The sequence below is a fragment of the Coturnix japonica genome, chromosome 12 (assembly GCF_001577835.2).
Source record: "Coturnix japonica isolate 7356 chromosome 12, Coturnix japonica 2.1, whole genome shotgun sequence".
NCBI classification, from domain to species: domain Eukaryota; kingdom Metazoa; phylum Chordata; class Aves; order Galliformes; family Phasianidae; genus Coturnix; species Coturnix japonica.
Window position 1 is genome coordinate 451,106 of NC_029527.1, and position 23,177 is coordinate 474,282.

At 44.8% G+C, this 23,177-nt stretch overlaps 1 protein-coding gene across 4 annotated transcripts in view; it reads right to left on the minus strand.

The window, feature by feature from the left end:
- Positions 1-372: 372 nt before the first annotated feature.
- The window catches only part of SFMBT1 (Scm like with four mbt domains 1), a 39,961-nt gene continuing 17,156 nt past the window's right edge, over positions 373-23,177 (minus strand). For all 4 annotated transcript variants that reach the window (XM_015874467.2, XM_015874468.2, XM_032447310.1 and 1 more), the window contains 18 exons: positions 19,914-20,154; positions 19,537-19,625; positions 18,885-19,131; positions 17,506-17,603; positions 16,870-16,971; positions 16,347-16,497; positions 15,693-15,775; positions 14,940-15,066; positions 14,416-14,529; positions 13,660-13,702; positions 12,794-12,858; positions 11,241-11,380; positions 10,463-10,572; positions 8,362-8,537; positions 7,419-7,597; positions 6,991-7,236; positions 6,397-6,525; positions 373-5,587 (listed from right to left, as the gene is read on the minus strand). In XM_015874467.2, the coding sequence (XP_015729953.1) occupies positions 5,447-5,587; positions 6,397-6,525; positions 6,991-7,236; positions 7,419-7,597; positions 8,362-8,537; positions 10,463-10,572; positions 11,241-11,380; positions 12,794-12,858; positions 13,660-13,702; positions 14,416-14,529; positions 14,940-15,066; positions 15,693-15,775; positions 16,347-16,497; positions 16,870-16,971; positions 17,506-17,603; positions 18,885-19,131; positions 19,537-19,625; positions 19,914-20,154 (2,481 nt within the window). In that variant the 3' untranslated portion in view covers positions 373-5,446. The remainder of the gene's footprint in view (positions 5,588-6,396; positions 6,526-6,990; positions 7,237-7,418; positions 7,598-8,361; positions 8,538-10,462; positions 10,573-11,240; positions 11,381-12,793; positions 12,859-13,659; positions 13,703-14,415; positions 14,530-14,939; positions 15,067-15,692; positions 15,776-16,346; positions 16,498-16,869; positions 16,972-17,505; positions 17,604-18,884; positions 19,132-19,536; positions 19,626-19,913; positions 20,155-23,177) is intronic.

Sequence of the window (23,177 nt, forward strand, 5' to 3'; positions counted from 1 at the left end):
CTGCTCCCGGCGGCCCCGCTGCGTCACGGCGGGCGGGGCAAGGACCGGGCCGGGGCGGGGCGGATCCCGGCGGGGCGGGGATGAACCGCCCGCATCCGCTGCTCCGGGCGGCGTCCAACCGACCCGGCCCGTCCCGCCCCCACACGGCTCGTGGCCGCCGGGAGATCGAGGAGCCGAGACTGGACGGGACGGGGGGAGCGGCCGCGTGTGCAGGGCCCGGCGCTGCTCCGCTCCGACCGGCCGCTGCCTCCGCTGTGCGACCCCCGGCGGTTCCTGCACGGAGGGGCGGCACGGCGGCGTGTGGCACCCCCAGCATTGAGGATGGGAAGGTGCCGTCAGGAAACTGCAGCGTCACCAACCAGAGCCGTCCGCAACAGTTCAAGTGTCCTCCTTTAATTCTCTTACAACCACTTCAAGCCATCGGATGCCACAAACTGCTGTACATTATTTACAGACAGAACGAGCAAAATACCCAGCCCAAATATTGCCTTAAAAACCCTCCGGTTCAGTGGTTACAGCTGCTCAGTTTCATTCACCTATTCTCTTGTTCACGTTTCTCTCCCATGTAGTAATTCAGTCTCACTGCATATATGTATATATTCAAAAGTTAAAGAAGGGTAAAAGAAGAAGCAGAAGGGACACAACACAAAATGCATTTAAATCTTTGTTTAAGGATAAGCAGCTAATTAAAAAAGGCGAAATACAGGAAAAGTGCATCAGTTCCAATGAGTCAGTATAAGAAACAGGCCCAGATGTGGAGAGCAGGCAGCCCCGAGGGCAAAGTCTCCCCAAAGGCCTCTGATTGTCTACAAAGATCAGTTTGTATTTCACACAGGAATCATCATGGTGGTACAAGGAACCACAGCGGCTGGAGCAGCACGGCGCCTCCTGAGAAAGCTATTTGTGCCACGAGGTTTCTTGGAAGCTGGTGTCCAGCAGCTCCTGGGGGCAAGGAGTGTTTGTGCCCAGCAGCGGGGCTGTTCCTCTCCACTGGTGCGATGCTGGAGGCTCCTGCAGGCTGTGCCCGCCGCCGGGTTTGGTCAGTGCAAGACCTGCTCACTGCCAGGGCTTAAAGCTGAAACAGGCACCGCTGGCTCCGCACCCCGTGGGAACCTGGTCTTCCCATCAAACAGTCCATCTTTACTGCCTGGTGCATTTCTGGGACGAGAGATGCAGCTCTGAAAGCTAGAAATGACCGTGGAGACAAAGTGCCACCGAACACGAGTTGTTTTCGCTACACTTCATACAGATTATTGTCATCATCTAAACAAAAACAAACACACACACACAGCAGTAGAGAGGCTTGCAGTACCAGATGTTCTCAAGTCTCCTCCCAGTCCTTCACCCATAAGGCTGCCTTTGAAACAAGGCTACCTGCACGCTGGGGCAACTTCAGCAGCACACGGAAAGGTGTTTCGGCCACAGTCCCTTTAGAGTGGAGCCTTCGTGCAGCACCTGAAGTCTCCTGGCAGAGCCTCTGTCTGTGCTCGCCTCCTGTTCAGCAATTGGAGCTCACAGCAGGCAGTGACCAGCCTGCCACCAAGTGACAGCACGGGGCCAGCAGTAGCTTTATATGGGATCATCATATTTTTGGCATTCTGGTAAGGCTACTTCATCTAAGAACCTCTTCTCTAGCAACACGTTCAGTCTCCAATCTGAGCTTCGAAGCCTATTCAGTTACATTCAATTACATTCAATTACATTACACTCCCAAGCCACCTCTTCTTTTGCCACGTTTTTGTGTTTCATGCAGAAGAACAGAGTGCTCGGCCCAATCCTCTGCGAATACATTGACACTCTTGTGGACTTAGCAGCGAAATACTCCCTTCCTCCTTTAAAGCATCCTTAGAATCAAGAATAAACCCTCGCAAAGTTTAAAGCAACAACAAAATAATGCTGAAAGCTGTGACAGGAAAGAGGAATCCTAACCACCCTCGACTCTGTGCTCCATTAACATCCCTGGTGTTCTACACAACACACATGAATTTCCTTTTCCGTCCCTCTTCCCCAAAGAGCAGCTTGCAGAAGGGCTTCATGCAGCACCTTGTGTTAATTCTGCACACTGCAGTAACTCAACAGTGTAACATTGCTGCCCAGCGAGGCTCAGCTTAGCACAGTCTGAATGCCATGTAGAGGCACCACCAGGTTTCTAAAGCTATAATGTGCAAACCAAGGCTGTACAATGCACACAAAAATCAGGCAGACAGGAGTTAAAGCCATCAGTGGGTCATTCAAGCAGCATCTCCTTTTACCATCCATATAAACAGTACACGAGGCCCAGCGGAGGGCTCATTTAATGTATTGAAGCCGTTTGCAAGACACCACATCACTGCTTCCCTCCTGGACTTCAGCTTTGTCATGTTTTGTGACGAATGGGAATGGTGGAGGAAGCACAGACCTCTGAAGCCAAATGGAATTACTGAAGTCCCAGCAATTCCTGCTGGTAGAACGCAGCTCTAATCCTGAAGCCAAGGATTCGAGCACCGAGTTACCCAAAAACCCAGTTCTGAGGAAAGACAGCAGGATGTGAGCGGACTGAAGTCATATTGCTGCAAGATGAAACATCAGATGTAAGTGCGGTTGTGTCATCTGCCACACAGAGAGAAGGAAAAGCTTGGAACAGCTGCGTACAAACACCGCCCGTCAAGGCTAAGCCCCAGTTATCCCTTCTAAAACACAGCAGTTAAAGAGTGCATCTGCTTCCAGGAAACACAGTGCGCAGTACCTGTGTGCAGCATTAAAACCTCTCACAGATAATGAAAACATCCCTTTTGAAAACGACAACAAAACCAGATCCCATTGGGACCAGACTGTCAGCGCCTCCCAAAACAAGGCAGAAATCCAGTCTAGAAAACATGCCAAAGGTGACCGGCAAGTCTCCCCCCAACCTCTGAAACCCAGTGCTTTATTTGCTGAATAACAGAAATATGACTTTTGTATTTACACCCTGGGTGCCATGTAAACGGGCTCACTAAGCTGCCCTCTGAGCTCAGTTCTCTCCTGACAGCTACTCTGAAGGACACTGTTCTGGAACTGACATCTCTTGGCTATGCAGGTAAATCTGCTGGGTACCAGCTTCTTTAACTGCACAAGAATTTGGGAATCCCCGAAGATGGACAGCAGCATCGTTCAGCCCAGAGGTTGTTTCTGCTGGTCAAGTTTCTCAAGACAAGATGCTGACAGCAAAGCAACAAGGTTTCCTTCAAAGAGCTTTCCAGGCATGATTGCTTCTCGCTGAGCTTACAGTGAGGGTGCAAGACGATCGCACAAAGAGCCAAAGCATCCTTTCATTGGCCACATACTTAGTGCAGGCAAGAAAAAGGGACATTTTGCTTTCAGTTTAACTTCGTTTTCAGACTCTGCTTATAATTAGGAAGAAAAACTATTCTAAGCACACACTGCTCATCCTCGCTCACTCAGAAACACTGAGCCAGTAACCGTCTGACACTGACAGCTTGACTCTGGTGTGGACAAAAACCAACTGGTTTCAGCACTTCCATTAGTAGTTCTGCCTCTATGAGGTAGTTACTCTAAGGGGCTCACAGCAAAAGAAATGAAAAGCCATCCTTTAGTTTTGCTTACTTCAAACAGTTTTCACTGGTCACCACTCCCCTTAAGGTATGAGGTGGATACAGACTGTGCCAACTCAGCTCCTCTTAGTTTACAGATCTTTGTTTACAAATGACCTCTTCAATGAATCTACAGCTCCCAGCACCACAATAACCCACCATTTTAGGCCTTAGAGAAGCTTAAATTCATCCAGTGATGGCAGTAACCACACAGAGACCAGCACACATGTTATTTCCCAAAGAAATCCCTGCAGTAAGCACCTTCCTGCCTCAGCTGCCTTAGTATGCCAGGCTCCTTATGTGAAAAGGTAAACGAGTAGGAGAAAGGACAGGGCTGCGTGCTCCCTGAGTGCACAAAGCTCCAGCCTACAAAGCTCTTCCACATACTGGTGAGAACAGGCAAAATAAATGAATGCAAAGCATCGGAAACGTAACCCTTACGTGAAGCAGATCACAAGCCTGAGGCAAATTTCCCACGTGGTTAATGGAAAGTAAGGTGAGCTCTCTTACTTCAAGTGTGAAGCACAGGTCTGCAGCAAGCGGCTGGTTGGGTTTAGTGCCTGAAATTAAAATCAGCAGTTCATCCTACTGCAGGTCTACCGATGAAACCAGATGCCCCTCGGATCTTTTTTTTTTCTCTAGGAAAAGCTCAAACAGCCCTTCCCAAACCCACACATTGCTGTCAAACCTGATCCTGAGCAGCTGTAATTAAGTAAAAACACAAAGTCATGCTTTAAGATAGTTTCCAGTATGCAAACAGTGGCAGAGCTATGCTGCAGTCCTCATTGCTCACAGTTTTCTTGGCGTATTCTCCAAGAAGATGTACAGGGAACAAAGCAGAGAGCAGCTGACCGGCCGTGTGTACATGGCCCAGTGCTTTAAGGAAAGGGAAACAACTTCACAGGATTCTAAAGGGCAAAATAAAGAAAACATCTTTTATCTGACAGCCAAAATAAAAGAAAATGCAGAGGCTCTTTCTCTTTTTTTCTTCTTTTTTCCCCCACATCCCATCTGTAAGAGAAGTGCAAAATAATTACTTTCTGATGTCTCAGAATAAGGTAACATCCAAAGCTCGGCCTGCACAGGTTTCTGTTTAAGCTCTGCAACAGAAGCTCAACACACTTATAGTGCTTTGTATTTCTGATATGCCTAAAGAAGAGACTGCTGAGCAGTCCTATGGATGGTCCAGAAGTAGTTCCCTCCCTTTTTAGTTCATCGTTTCTACTGCTCAGGCCACAGAGGTAGTAAAAACAAAGAAACAAACAAACAAGACAAAACGAAAACCCAACAACAGAGACAAAAAACCCTAATCAAAACCAGAAACAAATCACACTCTTCTATACCGTACATTCAGAACCTTCTGGTCACATTGCTGTCCTAACAACGAACAAATGCATCCAAATACTCAACGTTAACAAACGAATGTGCACCGAGCACATTCCAATACCAGTGCTGTGGTAAAGCAAGTGTCCGTCCATGGGGGGGATGGAGATTCTGAGAACCACCAGGAATACAGGAAGGTTATTTGTGGCAGCCTGCATGCGGACGTAAACAGGATCCATTTCTCCTTTTAAAGTTCTGTGCCAACAGAACTACTGAAATGTCTCTTCCCACCAGAGACTTTCCTGTAATTGGTAAAAAATACATTAAAAAAAGGGAACCACAGAGTGAGCGACTATTGTGTTCCCGAGCTGGCAGCTGGTAGAGCAGCCCCTGTGTCTGCACTGGCATTTTCCTCCAGATGTTGCCTTTTCTTCAGAGTGAAAAGCGGAGGTTGACTGATGCTCCCGGTTGCCAGTTCAGATTTATTTGGCTCTCCTGATAGAGAGAACGGAGCATGGTTGTGCTTTGAAGGTCCGCTTCAACTTGACTGCTTCTCAGTTAGCGAACTGCTGGTAAAAAGCAAGTTTAACCCTTTCAATGTGATGGCAAAGTTTAATAGCTGGCCCAAGTTTCAAGTCCATACACTCCTGAACGGTCGGCAGGGTCAGCAGCAGCAGCGCCTGGCCGTCAATTTCCTGTCAGAAGACAAAATCTCCACAGTGACTTTGCATTTTTCCCTTCTCCTTTCAGCTTTGACTTGCTGTAATTTCAGAATCACGACCCAATTGTGAATTAGCAGTTTCTTCTATTCTGCCCCAGCTTAAAAACTCCTCTTTCTCACCAACAAATTAACTCCTTTCCTAAGGCATCAGCTCCAATTCAGTAGCTCAGGAACAGAGCCTTACGAGACACAATTCTTACATTTACCTAACAATAGAAAGCAAGGAAATTTCACACAGTAAACCATTTGACCTCACTTCTGTATCATCCTATAGAAACAGAAGTTCTACGAGACAAAGCACATCTTCTATAACGCCTATCATAAACCACACTCAGCACCAGTTCCAGTACCAGATATTGTTTTGTGGCAAACTTTAATCCAGATGCATGATCTGACCCATGTTTGTACTCTTATTGCCATACTTCAATGCAAAAGTCTTCGCTTGTTGTGTACAATGCTATGACGCCTGCAGTCAGTCTGCAGAATGAATGGCATCATTTGGAGACCTCAGCACAAGGGGCAAAAACACAGAAAACCAGCTGCTGCCTTCCAAGTGCTGAGCGATGCCCCACAGACTAAAACCTCCCACACTGAGAACTTTGAAACCTGCACAGTTGTGGCCATTTGCTCAGGTCTCCCCCTCAATCTGCAGCAGGTTGTGCGTGCGTTCTTTCTTTACCCCTCAGAAACCTGCTGTGCAATTTAAACTCCTTCCTTTTCGTTATTCACTATTAAGGCCTAAGAATGAAGTGACAGTTTCAGTGCTTTAACAGAAACTCATACCTGGTCGAGGAAAATTCTGGCCAGTGGAGCACAGTCAGTGGATTTGAGGAACCGCACGACGTCAGCCACGCTCCATTCCAGAGGGTTGCTGTCCAGCTGCAGCTTTTCGGCAACTTCGATCTTTATTTCCTAGACAAGCCACCCATCACAAGAACTAAGATACTGAAGGTGCTGTGGACCAACAATCCCATGTTCCAAACATTCATCTGCCCAATGAAGCTCTAATGAGAGCTCCTGATTTTTCTCACTCACACGGACGTGCAGAACAGCTCTGTGCTGCAGTTGGGCAGTACATCCTTACAGCCAGTAAGGGAAACCTCAAAGGAGGATTTCTGCAAGGCTCTGCTCAGTTGAACCAAGGATTGCCAAGAGCTGAGAAGTGGGAAGCCCCCTATTCTATCTACAGCCTTCTGTTTAGTCTTCATTACAATCCTGTAACGCGACTGTAATAAAAATTACGTTCTTAAATATTCTGCAGTGTCTTCACAATACCCCTTATGGGACAATGGAGTATTTTATACAAATAATAACACTCTCAAGATGTTTGTGCTTCCCCAGCACTCAGCAAGGGCACAACTCTGTGTTCAGAATTACCTTTGGCGAAGGAGGCTTATTTTCATCATCAGAAAAAGAAAAGGTCCTAAGCTTCCTCTTCCTCTTGTCCCGGTCCTGAGTCAGAGAATGAGACAGCTCGCTCTGTGCAGGAGAGGATGACCGTGATTTTTTCTCTGATACTTCTGATTCCTCAAGCAATTCATCTTGCTGCTCGGACGCGCTATCCTCGGTCAGAGATTCTTCATCTACCTCATCCTGGTCATCTTCCTCTTCTCCTCCACTGCCCTGGATGGTGGGAAAAGAACACAGCAACTAAATAAAACATGGGAAGATTAGGAGAACGCTACAATAGTCACCCGCTTGTCAGTTGTAACCTGAAGTTATAAGGAACTAACAGTTTCTTGTTTCAAATGAAGCTGGTCCACGATCACATACCGTATCTGTTAAAGCTGTCGTCAGTCTCATACCTGGGGAGATCCAGCTGGAGTGTTATCCACTGAAGTAGAAGAACGTTTTTTCTTATGAACAAAAAAATGTTTTCGTTTCTTCCGTCTTTTATTTGGTTTCTTCATGGCTACTTCCAAGTTACTGTGGCCACCCGGCGGCCTACCTATCCGCTTGTTTTTCCGCTTTCCATAATAGTGTGCTACCAGGACAGAAGAAAGGAGCATCATGTTGAAATGCACCTTCAATGTCACTAGTTATGTTTGTCCATCATCAGGACTGGAAAACCAGTAGCAGGACATTTCCCAGCAGAAATCCCAATTCTGCAAAACTTCTGAATGAGCATATCTATATTTTCCTCTTCAATTTGGTTTAGGGAAGAAGAATTACTAATACATGATATTTGCCCAGTAACAGGAGATTTACTTCTTTAACTTTGAGAAATCCCAGATGGTCACATTTTAATAAAAAAAAGTCACCAGCTACAGACTTCATCCACTGTCGGATGCCTCTTGTGATGTTTGTGCAGTTTTTGACCATGGCCTCAATGCACTGTTTGTTCTCACAGTGCCACATGGCTAAGAACCTAAAAAACCTAAAAGCTAAGAAGAGGGCTTGAAAGTATTTTATTGTGTTGCACAACAGAATGGTAAAAGCAATTACAATGCCACTGAAATTACAGTATTACAGCCACTTCTTGTCCCAGAAGTTGCCTTAAGGAGATAAAACTTTAAGCTCACAGTAAGTTCATCCAGTTTTACCATTTAATGTAAAGTTAATTTTTCCTGCCCCACACATTGGTGCACGGATATTTTGCAGGCCAGTGAGCGCAGCGCTCGAGCTTTTCCTTCTGTAAGCAGAGCAATGTACTTTGGATTCCTTTTGAAGCCAAAGCCAGAGCAAAAACAAAATACGGCACCCCTACTTAACAGCCCCACCTCAGTTTGACAGCCACGGCCTACTCACTGTATTTAGTCTTTGTCAGGACGGAGCAGTTCTCTGAGCACTTGTCCAACACCATCTGAGGACCAAAGAGGTTTGGACAACATTCCAGTTTGATGCATGTTTTCCTGCAGAAATCTGCCACCCGGTCTGCTGTCCTCACAACTTCCACAGTCGCACGGTAGCTCTTCCCTTTGTACCTAACATTGAAGATGTGGTCAGAATTCAGGAATCCTGAAATATCCTCTGAGGAGACTATCTGAGAGACCAGACAGCACATTTTCTTTGTTCACAGGGTTCTTTCATGGGACCGGACCGTGGGGTGGACAGATGATCCCCAAAACCCAAGACTGAGCGTTCTAATTCATGCTTGAATTCTGCCAAACAGGCTAATAACAGGTAACAGCAAATAACTTCTAGTGAGCCATTCTATGTGCAAACCATGGCAAACATGAACTACTGCTGCATTTCCAGTCAGCTTTCATCTAACTGCTGAACATTTCTGTCAGGACAGTCACTTGCCATAACCCCACATATTGCTCTTATTTGACTTCCAAGTAAGAAATATCAATTCCTTTTTCTTTATCAGCCTTGCAGCAACACTGACAGAGCAGCTGAGCAGCACAGTGCGTTATCTGCCATCTCACACAGCATTCCTGCTCCCAGTCCAGCTAGTGGCAAATGCAGATATGTTGTAGGGATGTCTAAGGCCTACAAGTATCTAGGTGATACCCTGAAAAGGAGCGTTATATCATCATACTGCAGACATCCTCGCTCTCACCACGGTGACAAAAGAAGCACTCAGCAGCTTCAGTGGAACAAATCAAAAGATTTTTTTCTATTTCAGCCACATCTTTTATTTGCATTAACTTTTAAAGGCTCTTTCTATTCTCCAAAGCCAAATACAAAGTAATCCTTCAGTATATGGAAAAATGCCCTTTTACACACAAAAATCGATCCAGCAAAATTATTACTGACATCTTCAAAACCACACAGTAAAGCCTGTGCTGCTGCACACTGAGAAAATCTACTCTTTAGTATGCAAATATGGAGACTTAATTACAAGGCTACTGCTGGACTGTAAGAGAATACCTGGATCTATACAAATGGGATCACCGTTTTTGTCCTAGCCACACACTAGCAAAAAACTCAAACCCAAAAGACTCAACAGGAAAACTAGGGAGCACTTTTTTTAGGCTACTGTAGAAAGTCTTCCACGCCAGCCCATTTCAGAGTACTGCTACAACCTAATTTCAGAGAAATCATCTCCCAGTGAGAAATCTGTGTGGAAATGCCATGGAAGCCTGGTAAGCTTTTTAGGTGGTATGTACTTTTCCTTTCAATTAGTGACATTTATCTTCAGGTCTATTAAGCAGCTTAAGCTTCATGTGCCGGTCTGCCAGTGGATTTGCTGTGCTGAACCAGTGCCACACCAATAGCTGCTTACATGCCAACAGAGAGCACATTTGGCACATTGCAGAACATTAAATTCTGATGCACTTTGACAGCCATTCACAAAGGACTTTATAAAGCTTTGGAAATGTAGTCTGCCAGCATCTCTACATGCTGTAAGCAATTTTCTCATCTCTGAGATCAAGTGCACCCTCAGCAAGTTTGCAGACAAGACCAAGCTGAGCGGTGCAGTTGGTACGTCAGAAGAAAGGGATGCTGTTCAGAGGGACCTGCATGGGCTTGGAAAGTGGGCTTACCCAATAGGATTCAACAAAGCCAAGTGCAAGGTGTTTCATTTGGGTTGGGGCAGTGCCAGATATGTGTACAAAGAGAAGAACGCATTGAGAGCAGCCCTATGCAGAAGGACTCGGGTGTCCTGCTAGACAAAAGCGCCATCAGTGTGCACTTCCAGTTCAAAGGCCAGCAGTATGCCAGGCTGCATCAAATAAGGGTGACAATGGGCAGGAAGGGGATTGTCCCTCTCTGCTCTGACATCCTGAGACCCCATCTGGAGTACTGTGTCCGGGCCTGGGGAAAAATGTGGAGCTCTTAGAGCACGTCCAGAGGAGGACCATGAAGATGATCAGAGGCTTAGAGCATAGAAGTTAAAGCACTGACTGCACAGAACGCTGTTACTAGGATCAATTGAGTGGGGAATGGGACAAGACTTTACTTGGCTTTTAGGGTCTCTCCATGCCCATGCCACGCAGCTTCTTCATCCAGTTGCAGCTCTCGCAGGACACGGCTGGGTTTGTACGCTGCATTGATCAATAAAGTGAGAACCTATAGTAGGGAAGGAGAAACTATGTTCAGGCTCTTTGTATGATAAATCTTTTTAAAGTGCTAGGCTAGAATAGGAGATCACTTCTATTCATCTGAATTATCCAGCATCAAAGACCTCATTCACAGCAGGATTACAGATATGGCCAAAATGAAAACCGAGAGCAGTCAACACTTTAGACCTTGTCAAACCTTCAGAGTCTGTCTGCAGAGTCACAAGTGTATCTAACAACTTCCCAGTCACTGCCTTTGAATTACACGTCACTAAATTGCAGGGCTGAATACTGCAAAACTTGTACAATTTTGTGTAAATCTGAGTTACCATCGTAGAGACTCGTTCAGCATGTGAAGCTATGCCTACAAATGCTGCAGGGCTTTGCTGCCTGCCAGCCGACTGCTTGCTACAAAATCTTACTCCAGAATCTGAAGCTCCTCTGGTGGTAATCACAGGTTACTAGGAGTTAGCAGTTGATGGCTGCCTTTGATTCAGATACATGGGAGGGTTTTCCACTTCGCAAATATTCATGAAACAATTCACAATTTAGATGTCTTTCAATTAAAAAAAAAGCCTATTTGCTCATCAGAAGCTTATGAACTCCTTAAACATATTAATTATCCATCTATAGTTACAGAGGCGCTCGCGTTCATGATGTGCTGCAGATGCACCTCACCTCTTTCAGAACAAGAACACAGTTCCCAGGTCCCACGGACTGAGGAAGCTCTGCAATCCTGCCCTTGTTCAGGTAAGGCCCCGAGAAGCACCGGTGGTTGAAGTAGATCTTTGGGCAGCAATACTTCCCATTAATTACCACTGAGAAGTGAGAAAGCAAAGATGTAACTCACATGGCACAATCTCCCTAACAAAGAATTATTTCTTTGTAATGTTTAATATTTTGCTTGCCGGGAAAAAAAAAAAAAAGTAAAGAACATTTGAGTGTTCTTGAATGAGCTGAATTTGGGCAAGTTCAGGTGTCATATCTGCAATCCCAGCACCAGTCATTCATGTTGCTCAAAGTATTTTTCATCCTTCACATGCATGGCAGTGAAATGATGAACAGCTGGAAATAAAGCCTGTCATGTATTGGAAAAGAAGCATTTGTTGCAGCTGGCCTGATGTGTTATAGTATCTCATCCATGAGTACAGGCAGAAAGGCAACCACAACTGTGTGGCAGCACAGCATATATCCTAACACGGTAATTACAATTAGTCCAGTCAAGTAATTATCTGTCCCCAGGACTTCTGCCACCACTGAAGCTGGCAAGGCTGTTCTCCACTTTTCATTCTGAGCTGTGCTACCGGTTGCTTTCCATTTTTACAGTCACTCCATCAAATAAAAGATGTATCAACTGATGGAGGGACCTCCAATGAAGTGACATCGGGTTTGGTTGGCCTGCTGAGTGCTCCAATGCTGTGCAAAACTGAAGTTCTGGGTACTGTGTATTGTAAGATACTTAGATAGATAAAAATTGTTTTAGGAACGTTGTAGCGTTTTTGATTGAGCAACACTATCACTGAAAGATCTTAAACTGGAAAACAAATAAATGGAGTCAAATTTACATTATGACTCTATTAAAAACCAATTAAAATGCTAAGCAAGCACAGATCATTTCAACAGAGCTGCATTTGGTGCAGCTTTAGATGTTCATTTCACTACACAGAAAACAGCAGAAGAGGCATTTTGTTGCCAAACAAATAGATCTGCATGACTGTTTCACCAGCAGATGCACTTATTCATCACATTCATTTGCAACAGTTTAGAAAATTATTAGATTTCACCATCTGGCACACAACACAATTTACCGTTTGAATTGCCTTTGTTTATTATGATGACAAAGTCATCATAAAAAGCAGAGAAATGTGGTTTTCAAAGCTACAATCTAAGTGGAGTGTACATGTACACATTTATCAGGCCTGGTAGGATTTTCCCAACATTACTGAACGTAGCAGGTGACAATACAAAAATAATCCGTGTGGGTGACAGCAGACACCTGGCTCCACACACTGCTGCAGAGGGAAGCTCTCCTGTAAAACATCTCACTTCCAGGTTTAGTGCACATTTCAATTGCAGGACACAGAACTAATTGGATGGTTTTGTCCATTTCATTCTTTTCTGATGTCCAGCAGTCAAGGATGAAAACCTTCAAACCCTTTCCTCCTCTTTGGGCTGTCCTGACAGAGACTGTTGGGTTTTATTTTTGTTAGCCTGCCCTCCGCAGTCAGTACCTGAATCTGCAGAGTTCAGCTCCTGGTTCTTCAGTCCATCATGAACTGCCCTTGAAGACAAAATCCTGAAATGGAAAGGAAGGTGTTTGCAGCAGGGACGGATGGTGAGGATGGCAGCGCTCTGCTGCTGAAACGCATCCACTAAAAAACAAAGTATTTCCTGCTGTAGCTGTATTCATCTGCTTCTCACACATCCCCCATCTGATATATTCCTCACCTCGACATTTCCTTTCATTAAACATACAAAGCCCACTGATTTCAATTTGGCAAGGACTGCTGCACTGCTACAGCTAGTAGTGATCGCCTCTTCCTTGGAACATGGGCAGGCATGCTGATAGTTGCATTACGTAAAGTAAGCAGACGTAGTTTACATTTTCTTCTCCCCTTAACTTCACTCATACAGTTTACATTACAGAAACTGTATTATTTGAGAAGGGAATACAACCAAAAGCATTCTAGCTATCTTCTTAATTACCATTAGGAAAGCTTCAAGCACACACAGTTTTCAATTCATGTTGTTAAGATTAGGCTGGTTTTAATTAAATGCATCCCCCAACTCACAGATACCGCCACCTTCTAAAAATGACAGATCAATAATTTCAAGCCCAGATCTTCAGTGACTTCATCTATTCAGTAACTCAGTTGAGCTGTGCTAGCGTTGTAAAAAAGTGAAGTTCACACTCTCGATATCCAAGTAGAGCAGTGGAAGAGGCCTCTTCCAACATCACCAGCAACCACAGCGTTACAATAAGCAAACAGTGGAATCCCTCTGCCCCCAGCGTAGCGTCAGCCTTCCTCAGACAATCTCATTTACCAACTAGAAGAAAACAAAACTAAACACAAACTGACCCAACACTGTTACTTACTGTTTCTCTGGTTGAATTACTGCAATCTTTTTCTGCCTATTTACTGAAAGAAAGGAGAAGAAAATAAATTCCACAAAGCAAATATTTCCATTACAGTAGATTTATTAGATACTTTTCCTTGAAGTTATGTGCTATTTTTAAGTTCTGCTCTCCAGAACTGCTAAGAAGGCCTTGTTGTTTTTATGTTTAAGTCTATCCTGCACTCTTACATTACCAGAGTCATTAGAACAGACAGAATTTACTTTCCAATGTTCTACCATTAAGGGATCATGACCAGCTGGCGTAGCCAGTCCTCCTCAACTAAACTCCCAAATGTCCACCTACTCAACACTGTCTCTTACTAAGGCATTAATTTTGTTTGATATTGATTTTATACTTGGGTTGTGCAGACTCAGACATGTGGCAAGAACAGCTCATACAGACGTGTCTGCATATCATGTGTGTGCATGCACGCATGCTTACGTATGATTTCTTTGCTGTGGTTAATGCACTGTTTTCATGCTCTCTTACAGCTTGTGAGGGTCACAGAATAACACTGTCTGTTTTGGAATTATTGTATGGATTCCAGCTCCACTCACGTATTTCTCACAGCTGGACCACACAGGCAGGGAGCACTTGCACAAGGCACAGATTCTCTGTACACAGTGGAAGTTTCCAAATTCAGGGATGCCAGACCTGTCTGTGCACTAACTCGCTCCTGAAGGTCTCACCATCTTTATTGAATCACAGCCACTGCAAATGGAACACAACTGATACCTATTGCTTTGCGAGGAGGTCTGAGCTGGTATCCATTCGTCTCACACCAGCCCACTGGGAATATATTCATCGATTCCACACTCACTATGCAGTCAGGGATGGGCTTCTTGGAGCCTGTTCAGTTAAGAGAAGCAAAAACTGAAACAACCCATAAAAATCCCAAGGTTCATTTAGTTACTGCTTATTGCATGTTGCCAGGGAAGCTCCTTCTTTAACTTACAGTGTACATGGCACACAGTATCAGCTACTCTTCTCCTCTACTGCCCAGTTTCTTTCCTGATGTCATTTATTTCCACCTAGAGCTGGAGATGGAACTTCCATCCACAGTCCAGCAGAGATGCACAGTGCACAGTAAATGTATGCTGATGTGCTTCCAACAAAGAACTGGGATTATAATGCAGAGTGTCTGATATAGGCCTATCTTGATAAAGGGTCTCTCAAAGTTTTCTTTAAAACTCTGAGTCAAAGCTCAGCTTTAAATGGAAATCACTCATCTATGAAAACAAACACACACTCAGACTTACCCTCCAGCTGAAGCCAGAGGTAGGAATCTTTCAACTTGGTGACTGTAGCAATGCAGACTTCCTCAGGATCAACTGGGTTCACAGCCTCAAGTTTCATATTCTCCTTAAATCCATGGTCAGAAGTTAACTAGGAACAAGAATGCTTCAGTACAGCACCAGCCATATATCCAGTGTATGATATGAATATCTATGAGTAGCAGTAACACACAAACCCTCACTGTCCGAGTATCACACAATGATATTCACACAGACAGAGGAGAATTCAGTAATTAGCACATTAATTTAGAAGAAAGACTTTATAGACAGGCCAAGAAAAGCGCGTTTGTACTCAAAATAGGGAGGCTGAGACTCACTGTAAGGAGTCAGTGCACTCCATGACAGCAGGGACTCCCTGCTGCTGGCTGCCAAGTCTCACAAACAGCCTGACAAGAATTTCTATTCGATTGTTTTAGCCTGGAAACTGGTTTTAGGTATGCAGACAACATTCCTGCCTCATCCAAACGGGTCCCAGCAGGCAGCAAAGGAAGCTTTCTGTCCATTTTATATTCTTTTATTCCACATTTATTCAGAAATTCCTACAGACTAGGAGTGGGTGCTAATTCCAACCTGAACCCCCACCTGCACTCTCTTAACTTTCCTTTCACCAGTCATCACAGGCAACTTAAGTCAAAAACGTGCAAAACGTTTCTTCAGCTGGAATCAAACATATTATTTACCTAATAGAAAAGACGCCTTTCTGCAAGAGAACCTTACCAAAGGGAAGCAGCTCTGGGGAGCTGCCTCAGCACCACATTGTTTGAGGTAGTCTGCCCAGTCAAAGTCCTGCCCAGGATAACCTAAACAAAGAATACAGAAAAGGGTCAGTTTAACCCTAAATTCTTTGCTCCTCTGAACTGAAGGGGTGGAGAAGGATACTGCACGATGTGTAAATAATTCAGTAACTGAGGATTACCCCCCATTTCCCCTCCATTCTGAAGCAACATTTCAGCAATCTGCCACCTTGCCTGATAGGTCCCAAGGAAAAAAAACAAACCAAGAAACATTAACTTCTAAGTGATAAGATGCTCTGAAAACACTTTAAGACACTGACTAACAATGTTCTGCTCTTAGCAGAAGCACAAAACCAGTGCATGGACCATAGACTTCCGATATCACGTGAACACTGAAATCAGTGTTGCTCTTAGCCCTGGAACACAATTTCCAAGAGGATTCCTATCCACGGCCATCTTCTCAAATCCAGGCACAAATCCAGGCAACTTCAGGTTCTGTTTCTCAGAACATTTCCTTTTCTTTGCTTCTTCTACTACAGGTGACTCTTTTGCAGAAGCGCTGTCCCGAACTCAGCACTCTAGGGACCATCAACCTACTTCAAAGCTGAGTGAGCATGAGAAGCCTGCACACACATACCTGGTGGGGGGCTGAGATGAACGCCGTTCTTCAGACTCCACTGCGCCGGGAAAATCCCAGCACTGTTGACATGGCAGATGTAAGACTGGCTGGTCGCACGCTCTGGCCTCAAGTCATCAATTTCTATCATGAAATATTTTTCATTGTACACCTGTTTTCAGCCAAAAGCAAAGCAGGGTCTTGTAAATAGTACAGAAGCTTACACATAGGAAGAACATCAACTTCTGCAAAAACCAAACCAAACCAGAAACCTGCCTTCAATCAGACACTCGGATTATGAAGGATCATTTCTTGTTTTAAAAACCCAAGTTTGACAATTTCAGCCATTGGATCTTTTCAGCTTCTCTATTTATGGAATTTTCCCGTCCTTTGGTAATTTATACTTACACTTACTACATCAAATACTTAATTAGAAATCCAATTCAAGGTTTTAAGAAAATCAGCTAATGAGAATTTCCAGATCATTGAAGAACACAAACAGCAACTGAACTGAAGCTCAGGAGGAATTTAGAGAACCCAGTACCTTGAGAACCGTGGCAGGAGAGATTGCAAAGGGAGCCGCTGGGTCCACAGCTTCTAACTTCATGCCTTCAGAGAATGAATGCACTCCAATCACAGGTTTATCCTGGAAGATCAACTACCAGAGTCAGTGCCTGCCTTTCTCCAGTAGAAAAGACCAACTTTATGTAATTCAACTGAAGTAGACAACCTGACTTTTTGTTGGTTCATCTGAAGAAAGTTATCTGTCAGAGAACCAGCATCCATTATACAGCCTATAGAACTTCACCAGGTTACAGTTTAGGTGCTACATGTTAAACTTCCCAGTGTTCTCAAATAATGAGGAGTGTGATCAGATCAGGAGATCAGAAGCAGGACTTTTTTCAGCATGACAGGTAAGGCTCACATCATTGCCATGGGAGCGTTGTCTAACTTCCCAAGAACAGGATCATAGTATGACTTTATTTACTCCCCTTCATTTGCAATGAGAGGAGGGAAAAGTTTAAACAAAGCAAAACCAAACAAAAATCAGAAAAAAAAAGCCCATCCAAAATACAGAAGAAATGCTGAGCAGCGACTGACGTCCCTGAATCATTTCTTAGGAATACAGCATTTTTCTGGCACCATTCACAGCATTATGTTTCACATATTGTGTCTTTACCTTAAAGAGATCTGTAGGAACTGATGACTCCTCTTCCTCCTCTTCTACCTTCTTCACGATTTCTTGCCAATCCTCCTCACTTTTCAGAGCCCTAATGGCTGAAGCAAAAAGAATGGGAAATAGCATTTGAAGGGACCATCTTCCTTCTTTTCCCTCAGAAAATGGATGCAGTGATGCCAGAAGTTTGGTTTGTGTTTCTTGAGTGTTGCATTCATCCCTGCTCAGAACCTGTGCAGACACCTTCATTCTTACAAACTTACTGCTTGGTGAGGGTATGTTACACAAAGGGACTGTAGTCAAACAACATTGTGGCACCTCTGTGTGCCCAGCCTTGTCTTTCTTAGAGAACATTAACCCTGTCACATTAACCCTGAGGAAAACTGCTGCATGACCAGAAAACTGGGTAATATTAGTTTGTTCTGGGCTTAAAGGAGATGTCTGGACAGATCATTGAGCTGGAAGGGACCCACAAGTAACTTCAATTCCAATTCCTGTCTTCACACAGGATCACCCAAAAGTCAAACCAGGTATCTGAGAGTCCCAGCTGAACTTTTTACTCCTTCAGTAATTGCAGACCCCACACCTCCCCGATAGCAGGGGAACTGCTTTTACCACTACCATGCACAAGGATCCCTGTAGTCAAGTCTGTGAGGACAGACGTAAAAAGGAAACGAGTTTAATAATTAGACTGAAATCCAAACCTCGTGGTTTTAAGAAACATGATTCACTCGAACAGTGCTGTGAAATCCCCTCATCTGGCTCCTGTCAGTGATGTGGTATCTGTTCACTACCCTCATTTCAGCAGACATTGGTCAGCCATGAGCAAAGGCACTGCGTGCAGTCATTTCAATTTAAACAGTCTGGGTTTAATTTGCACGATTTTTCCCTCGTTTCCCTTATGAGCAATCCTCCATCCCCTCTTCCACACTGTCATTCTCTGGGCACTCATTTTTAAGGACATTTTCATACCATGTCAGACCTCTTTAGAGGGAGCCTTAGGTCTCCTCCTAGACTCTAAGTCCCAGCTGTGAAAGCACCCACTGAGCAGTACTTACTTCAGCAACAGATTACTTTTCCTCCGCATACAGGAATACAAACCGAAAACAACTGTGGAGGCCCATTCCTCAAACCTTCCCTTTGCACAGATATAAAGTTTTAACAGGTAAAACCATTCAGCAACATTTAAATGAGTGGGTGAAAAGTCTTGTAGGACAATTAGCTGCTGTTTCCACTTAGTTTTTCATTAGGAACAGTATTTGACTGATGATAACACGATTATTTGACCACAGTACACATCCAGAATGTAGATTTAGAGCACCAAAGTGGCAGGAGTATTCCTATATCTTTCTCACATGTAAAAGATGTAAGTTTTGAAGTACCTAAAGGTGGCTGCAGGTTATATCCGTTTTGAGTTGCCCATCCCACTTGATGAAGGAAAGGGTCCAAGTAGAATATCCACTGGTCAAAGGTGTCAGAATCCTCCAGCCCTTCGTATCGCAACTTGAGTCTCCCACCAACATTTTCCACCACATTGACAATCCAGGCCTCCAGGGCATCCCGGGAGTTCTGCAGTTCTAGCCGGGAGCCTGGTGCAATGAGATCCAATGGGTTTTTCCCTCTGTGAAGCTACAGAAAAAGAACAAGAATATAAAGTAAATCATTACAACAGAACTTAAAAAATCCTGCCCTTCCAACAGCCTGAATGCCTGAGAAATAAAGCATCATTTCCTCAGAGCTGTATGAAGGACTAGAATAGGAGGAAGACTGAAACCTAGGGAAATTTAACAAAGTCTTTCTTCTGGCAGGGCTTACAAATGGGTCAGACAGCCCAAACCTGCAGTGAAAAAGATATTCTAGCACAACGCTATTGAAACAACATGCCGTAAATAGGAAATGCTAGGAAGTGGAATTTTAAAGTTCAGCAGCATCCTACGCTGCTTCTTCAACTTATCTGAATCTGAATAAAGCCCCTTTAGTAACAAGGGGAAAAAAGCCCACTGAAGCCAAGCTGTAGCATATTCAAACACTTACCCCCTCCAGCAGGTTAGCAGGGGCACTGCATGCTCCTTCCAGCACTCGCTGAAGGAACTCCTCCTGGTCAGGTATCTTGTCTCTGATACCTTGTGAAAAAATAAACAAAAGCAATAGGATTCAGTGGGTTCAAATGAACCACGAGCCTCTGAGTAAATCTAAGTCCACTCCTGAAATCAAGATAGCAGCTCTCTCCTCTGGAAGAGTACCATCCTACTGACAGTCATGGGGTTTCCACAAAGCATGACAGATAACCTCACTTCATCGTCAGCGCAAAACCACATTCCCCTCATAACAGCCACTATGGAGGCAAGGCTTATAAAGGACAAAAGAATACTTTTTTTATGCACCTCCCTCTTCTGCACACAAGGCATTACCTTCAGGCACTTTGAGAACCTTCTTGTTCTGCTCACACCAGCCGACGGGGTGCAAGTCAGCTGTCATGATATCACACCAGAAGTCAGCCTTGCGATCCTCCCCGTAACCGTCGTAGCGCAGCAGGAGCAGCTGCCCGCAGGTAGTAATGATGGTCGCCACCCAGTAGGTGTTCGGGTCAGACTTGACAGCAACCTCTAACTTCATGCCAGGCGCAAAACCATTCTGCAAACTCGTATCCACCTGCAGAGAAAGGTCATCACATCTGAGCACCTCCCAGACCTTCGTGCAACAAGGGAGAGAACAATTCAATGTGTCCAGCAGCAAAGATCCTCAGGTCAAAGGCCAGTCGGCCTCTCCAGAGAAACCACCTCATCACGCCGTGTGACCCAAACCAGACTGAACACCCAATCTGCGTTAATGGAACCTCCTCTGCATTTCAGAGGATCTTTCCAGCCTTTGACAAACACCGTGCAAGGCATCTCCCTGCCCTGGACAGCACCTCACCCACTGCTGAAAGGCTTCATAGCTCACAGCTCGTCTGCTAAGCTAGACAAAACAAAGGTCAAACTCACCCACACAGGCTTCTTGCCTTGAACTGTTTCTTTCAACTTCTTTGTGCTAAGAGCCTACTTAAAATACATCCATGTGCTTTAGTTAATGACAGCACTGCCACTGCTACCCTGCTTGTTTAAGAAGGCACGAGCCTGCACAAACTGCAGAATGAGGACATTCAGTGTCTCTGTCCGACAATCTTAATGTGTGCAATGCTGTTACATAAATGTATAGATTAACAACAACCTCAGTGATTTTCCAGTGAGTTTATGTCTTGGCAACAGCTAAGTGCTACACAGCACACACACTTCATTTCTTGTGCGCAGGTGAGGAATCCAACTGCCCAGCACTCAGATACTGAAATGGGAACTTGAAAAGGAAAGTCAAGACACTGACTTTCTCACATTGCCAGCTTTTGCAAGCTCAGACACTCCTCAAAGGGCAGAAGGGCCCTGCCCTGCTCCCACTGCAGCGAGTTCCCAGGCCACTTCCAGTTCTACAGCCTCAGTCTTAGCTGAAAGTCTGACACTGATCCCCTGTTCTCAGCTGAATCTAACCGTGCTCTTGCACTTCAGCAGCCCCAAATTCCAATTCCTCTTTGAGTCAACTGCGAGGAAAGCTCTCAGTTTGATGCAGATGTGGTCGATGTTCTTTGGGTTATTTATTACCAGTTCTGCGCTGACAGCCCAGTAACTGCCATAGCTGTTATAGGCTCATCATCCAGCACATACTGCTTTGCTAAAAATAAAACTAAGAAAACCACAGCAGAAAGAAAAGCATGTGAGGCTGCTGTTAACTGTTTATGCCTTCGAGGTTAATATACACCATGTGGATATTAACACAATACCTGCAGACTGCTTGAAGTGGTGTTTCAGAGGCAGCTTGTTCACAAAGGTAACTGCCTCACTGAAGAGATTTTTATCATTTATCTTGCATTCTGACCCCAAGACAAAAGCCACAGTGATGCAAAGCCTGAGAACAGAGCAGTTGATGCAGCTCTCTGCAGCTGAGCCTCCAGCAAAGCCTCATGAACTGCACTGCAGGAAACCAGCAGCAGCAGATGGAGCTTTCCCCAAAGCCAGGTGCATTTTTCAGGTGGTTTCACCCATGATCCCAGCAGACAAAGCAGAGCCCAAGAAGTGAGCACCACCTCCTGGCAGCTGGGCAACATAACACGACTGACTAACATTTGTACACACATACAAGTTAAAGAAAGGAATGAAGGACATTAAGTGGTCCTAAAGAAAGTGCACTTCAGGTAGGATGGCAGCACTGGCATCAGAACGACTCCATGTATTTGCTAAGCTCTGCTTCCTGCTAGACCATGCACAAAAACAGTGCCCTGGATCTTAACACTGTTTAAATTGTAAAATGCGAACAAATCAAACATTAGAACATGTTTAACTTGAGAGAATAGATTACATTTTCCAAAGCCTTTTGCTCATAGTAAGAGCAAAACATTCAAAATTGATACAAGCTCCCATTGGCACAACTAGTGCTTTGCTAACACAGGCTGTGTCATCACGGGTTATAAGCTGCTTTGTGTGCTCTCCTGTGCTGTGGGTGAGGTATTTCTCATCCACTGATTATAGAGGAGAATGGTCACAGTTTCAAAAGAACCAAACAAAACCTTAAGCTTCCATACAAAACATAGTTCAAGTCAATACCGGCCCATTTTTCTTGTGCCAGCATTATTCTTCAGCTTAGTTTTTTTTTCACTCTGCTTTCTTAAAAGTACAAAGGTTGCTCCCTCTCAGCTCTCCTGGCACTAGATAATTGAAACGTGTCCCTCTCCAAGGGAAGCACCAAGCATGAAAGAGGCCCCAGCTGGAGGGATGGGGTTCTGGCTCTGGGCCTGCAGTGCTCCACACTGAGAGCCTCTCCTGCACCACATCATGCAGACACACGGACATACACGGGGCTTCACCATACAGGCTGCCACTGCCCACCATGAGGCACTGAGCTCGTCCTCCTCCACCTTTTCTATACAGGTACCCTATAATGGACAGCAGAAACTTTGTGCACAGGGTCTCACGCTGTTGAATTTCTCTGAGCAGCAAGATGTAGGAGATGAGACAGATCCTAAGGGAACTCTGCTGCTTTGACAAAATGACACAGAAAATAGGCAGAAAGATTCAACCCTGCTGCCATCCCACCAACACCTGCCTCTGAGGTCATGGGCCAACATAATAAAATAGGAAGCATTACTTTTGGAGCAGCCCTTATGTTCCTGTTGCCCACAGAGACACTGGTGGGAGCTCCTGCTCGGCACAGCCAGGCTGGCACAGCGCAGCAGGCAGGGGGGGCAGAGTCATTCTGAGTGCGTTTCCTACTGGTGGCTGAAATACAGTCATCGTGTTAATTCCCTTGACAGTTATAGTAAGGCTGGTGGGCTGGTGTGACAATTGTTTGTAAGCAGTAAGGGCAGGCTTCTATAAGGGCTATCAAACAAGGTAAAGCAGACCAGAGAGGCAGGCAAATGGCAGTCCTGCTACAAAATGCCCCTGCTCTACTTTCATACCATTCCTCAGCACCTCTGCTTGCCCTTGCTACAGCCTTGGTAAACCAATAAAACCCAAGGCAAATGTAAGGTCTCTCCCCTCCAGAAATGAGAGACCTGAAAGCCTACACTGAACGAACAACTTACAGTTACAGCGTATGAAAGAATCTCAGCAACATTTCCCATTCCTCTAAGAAGCGTAATTTTAGTG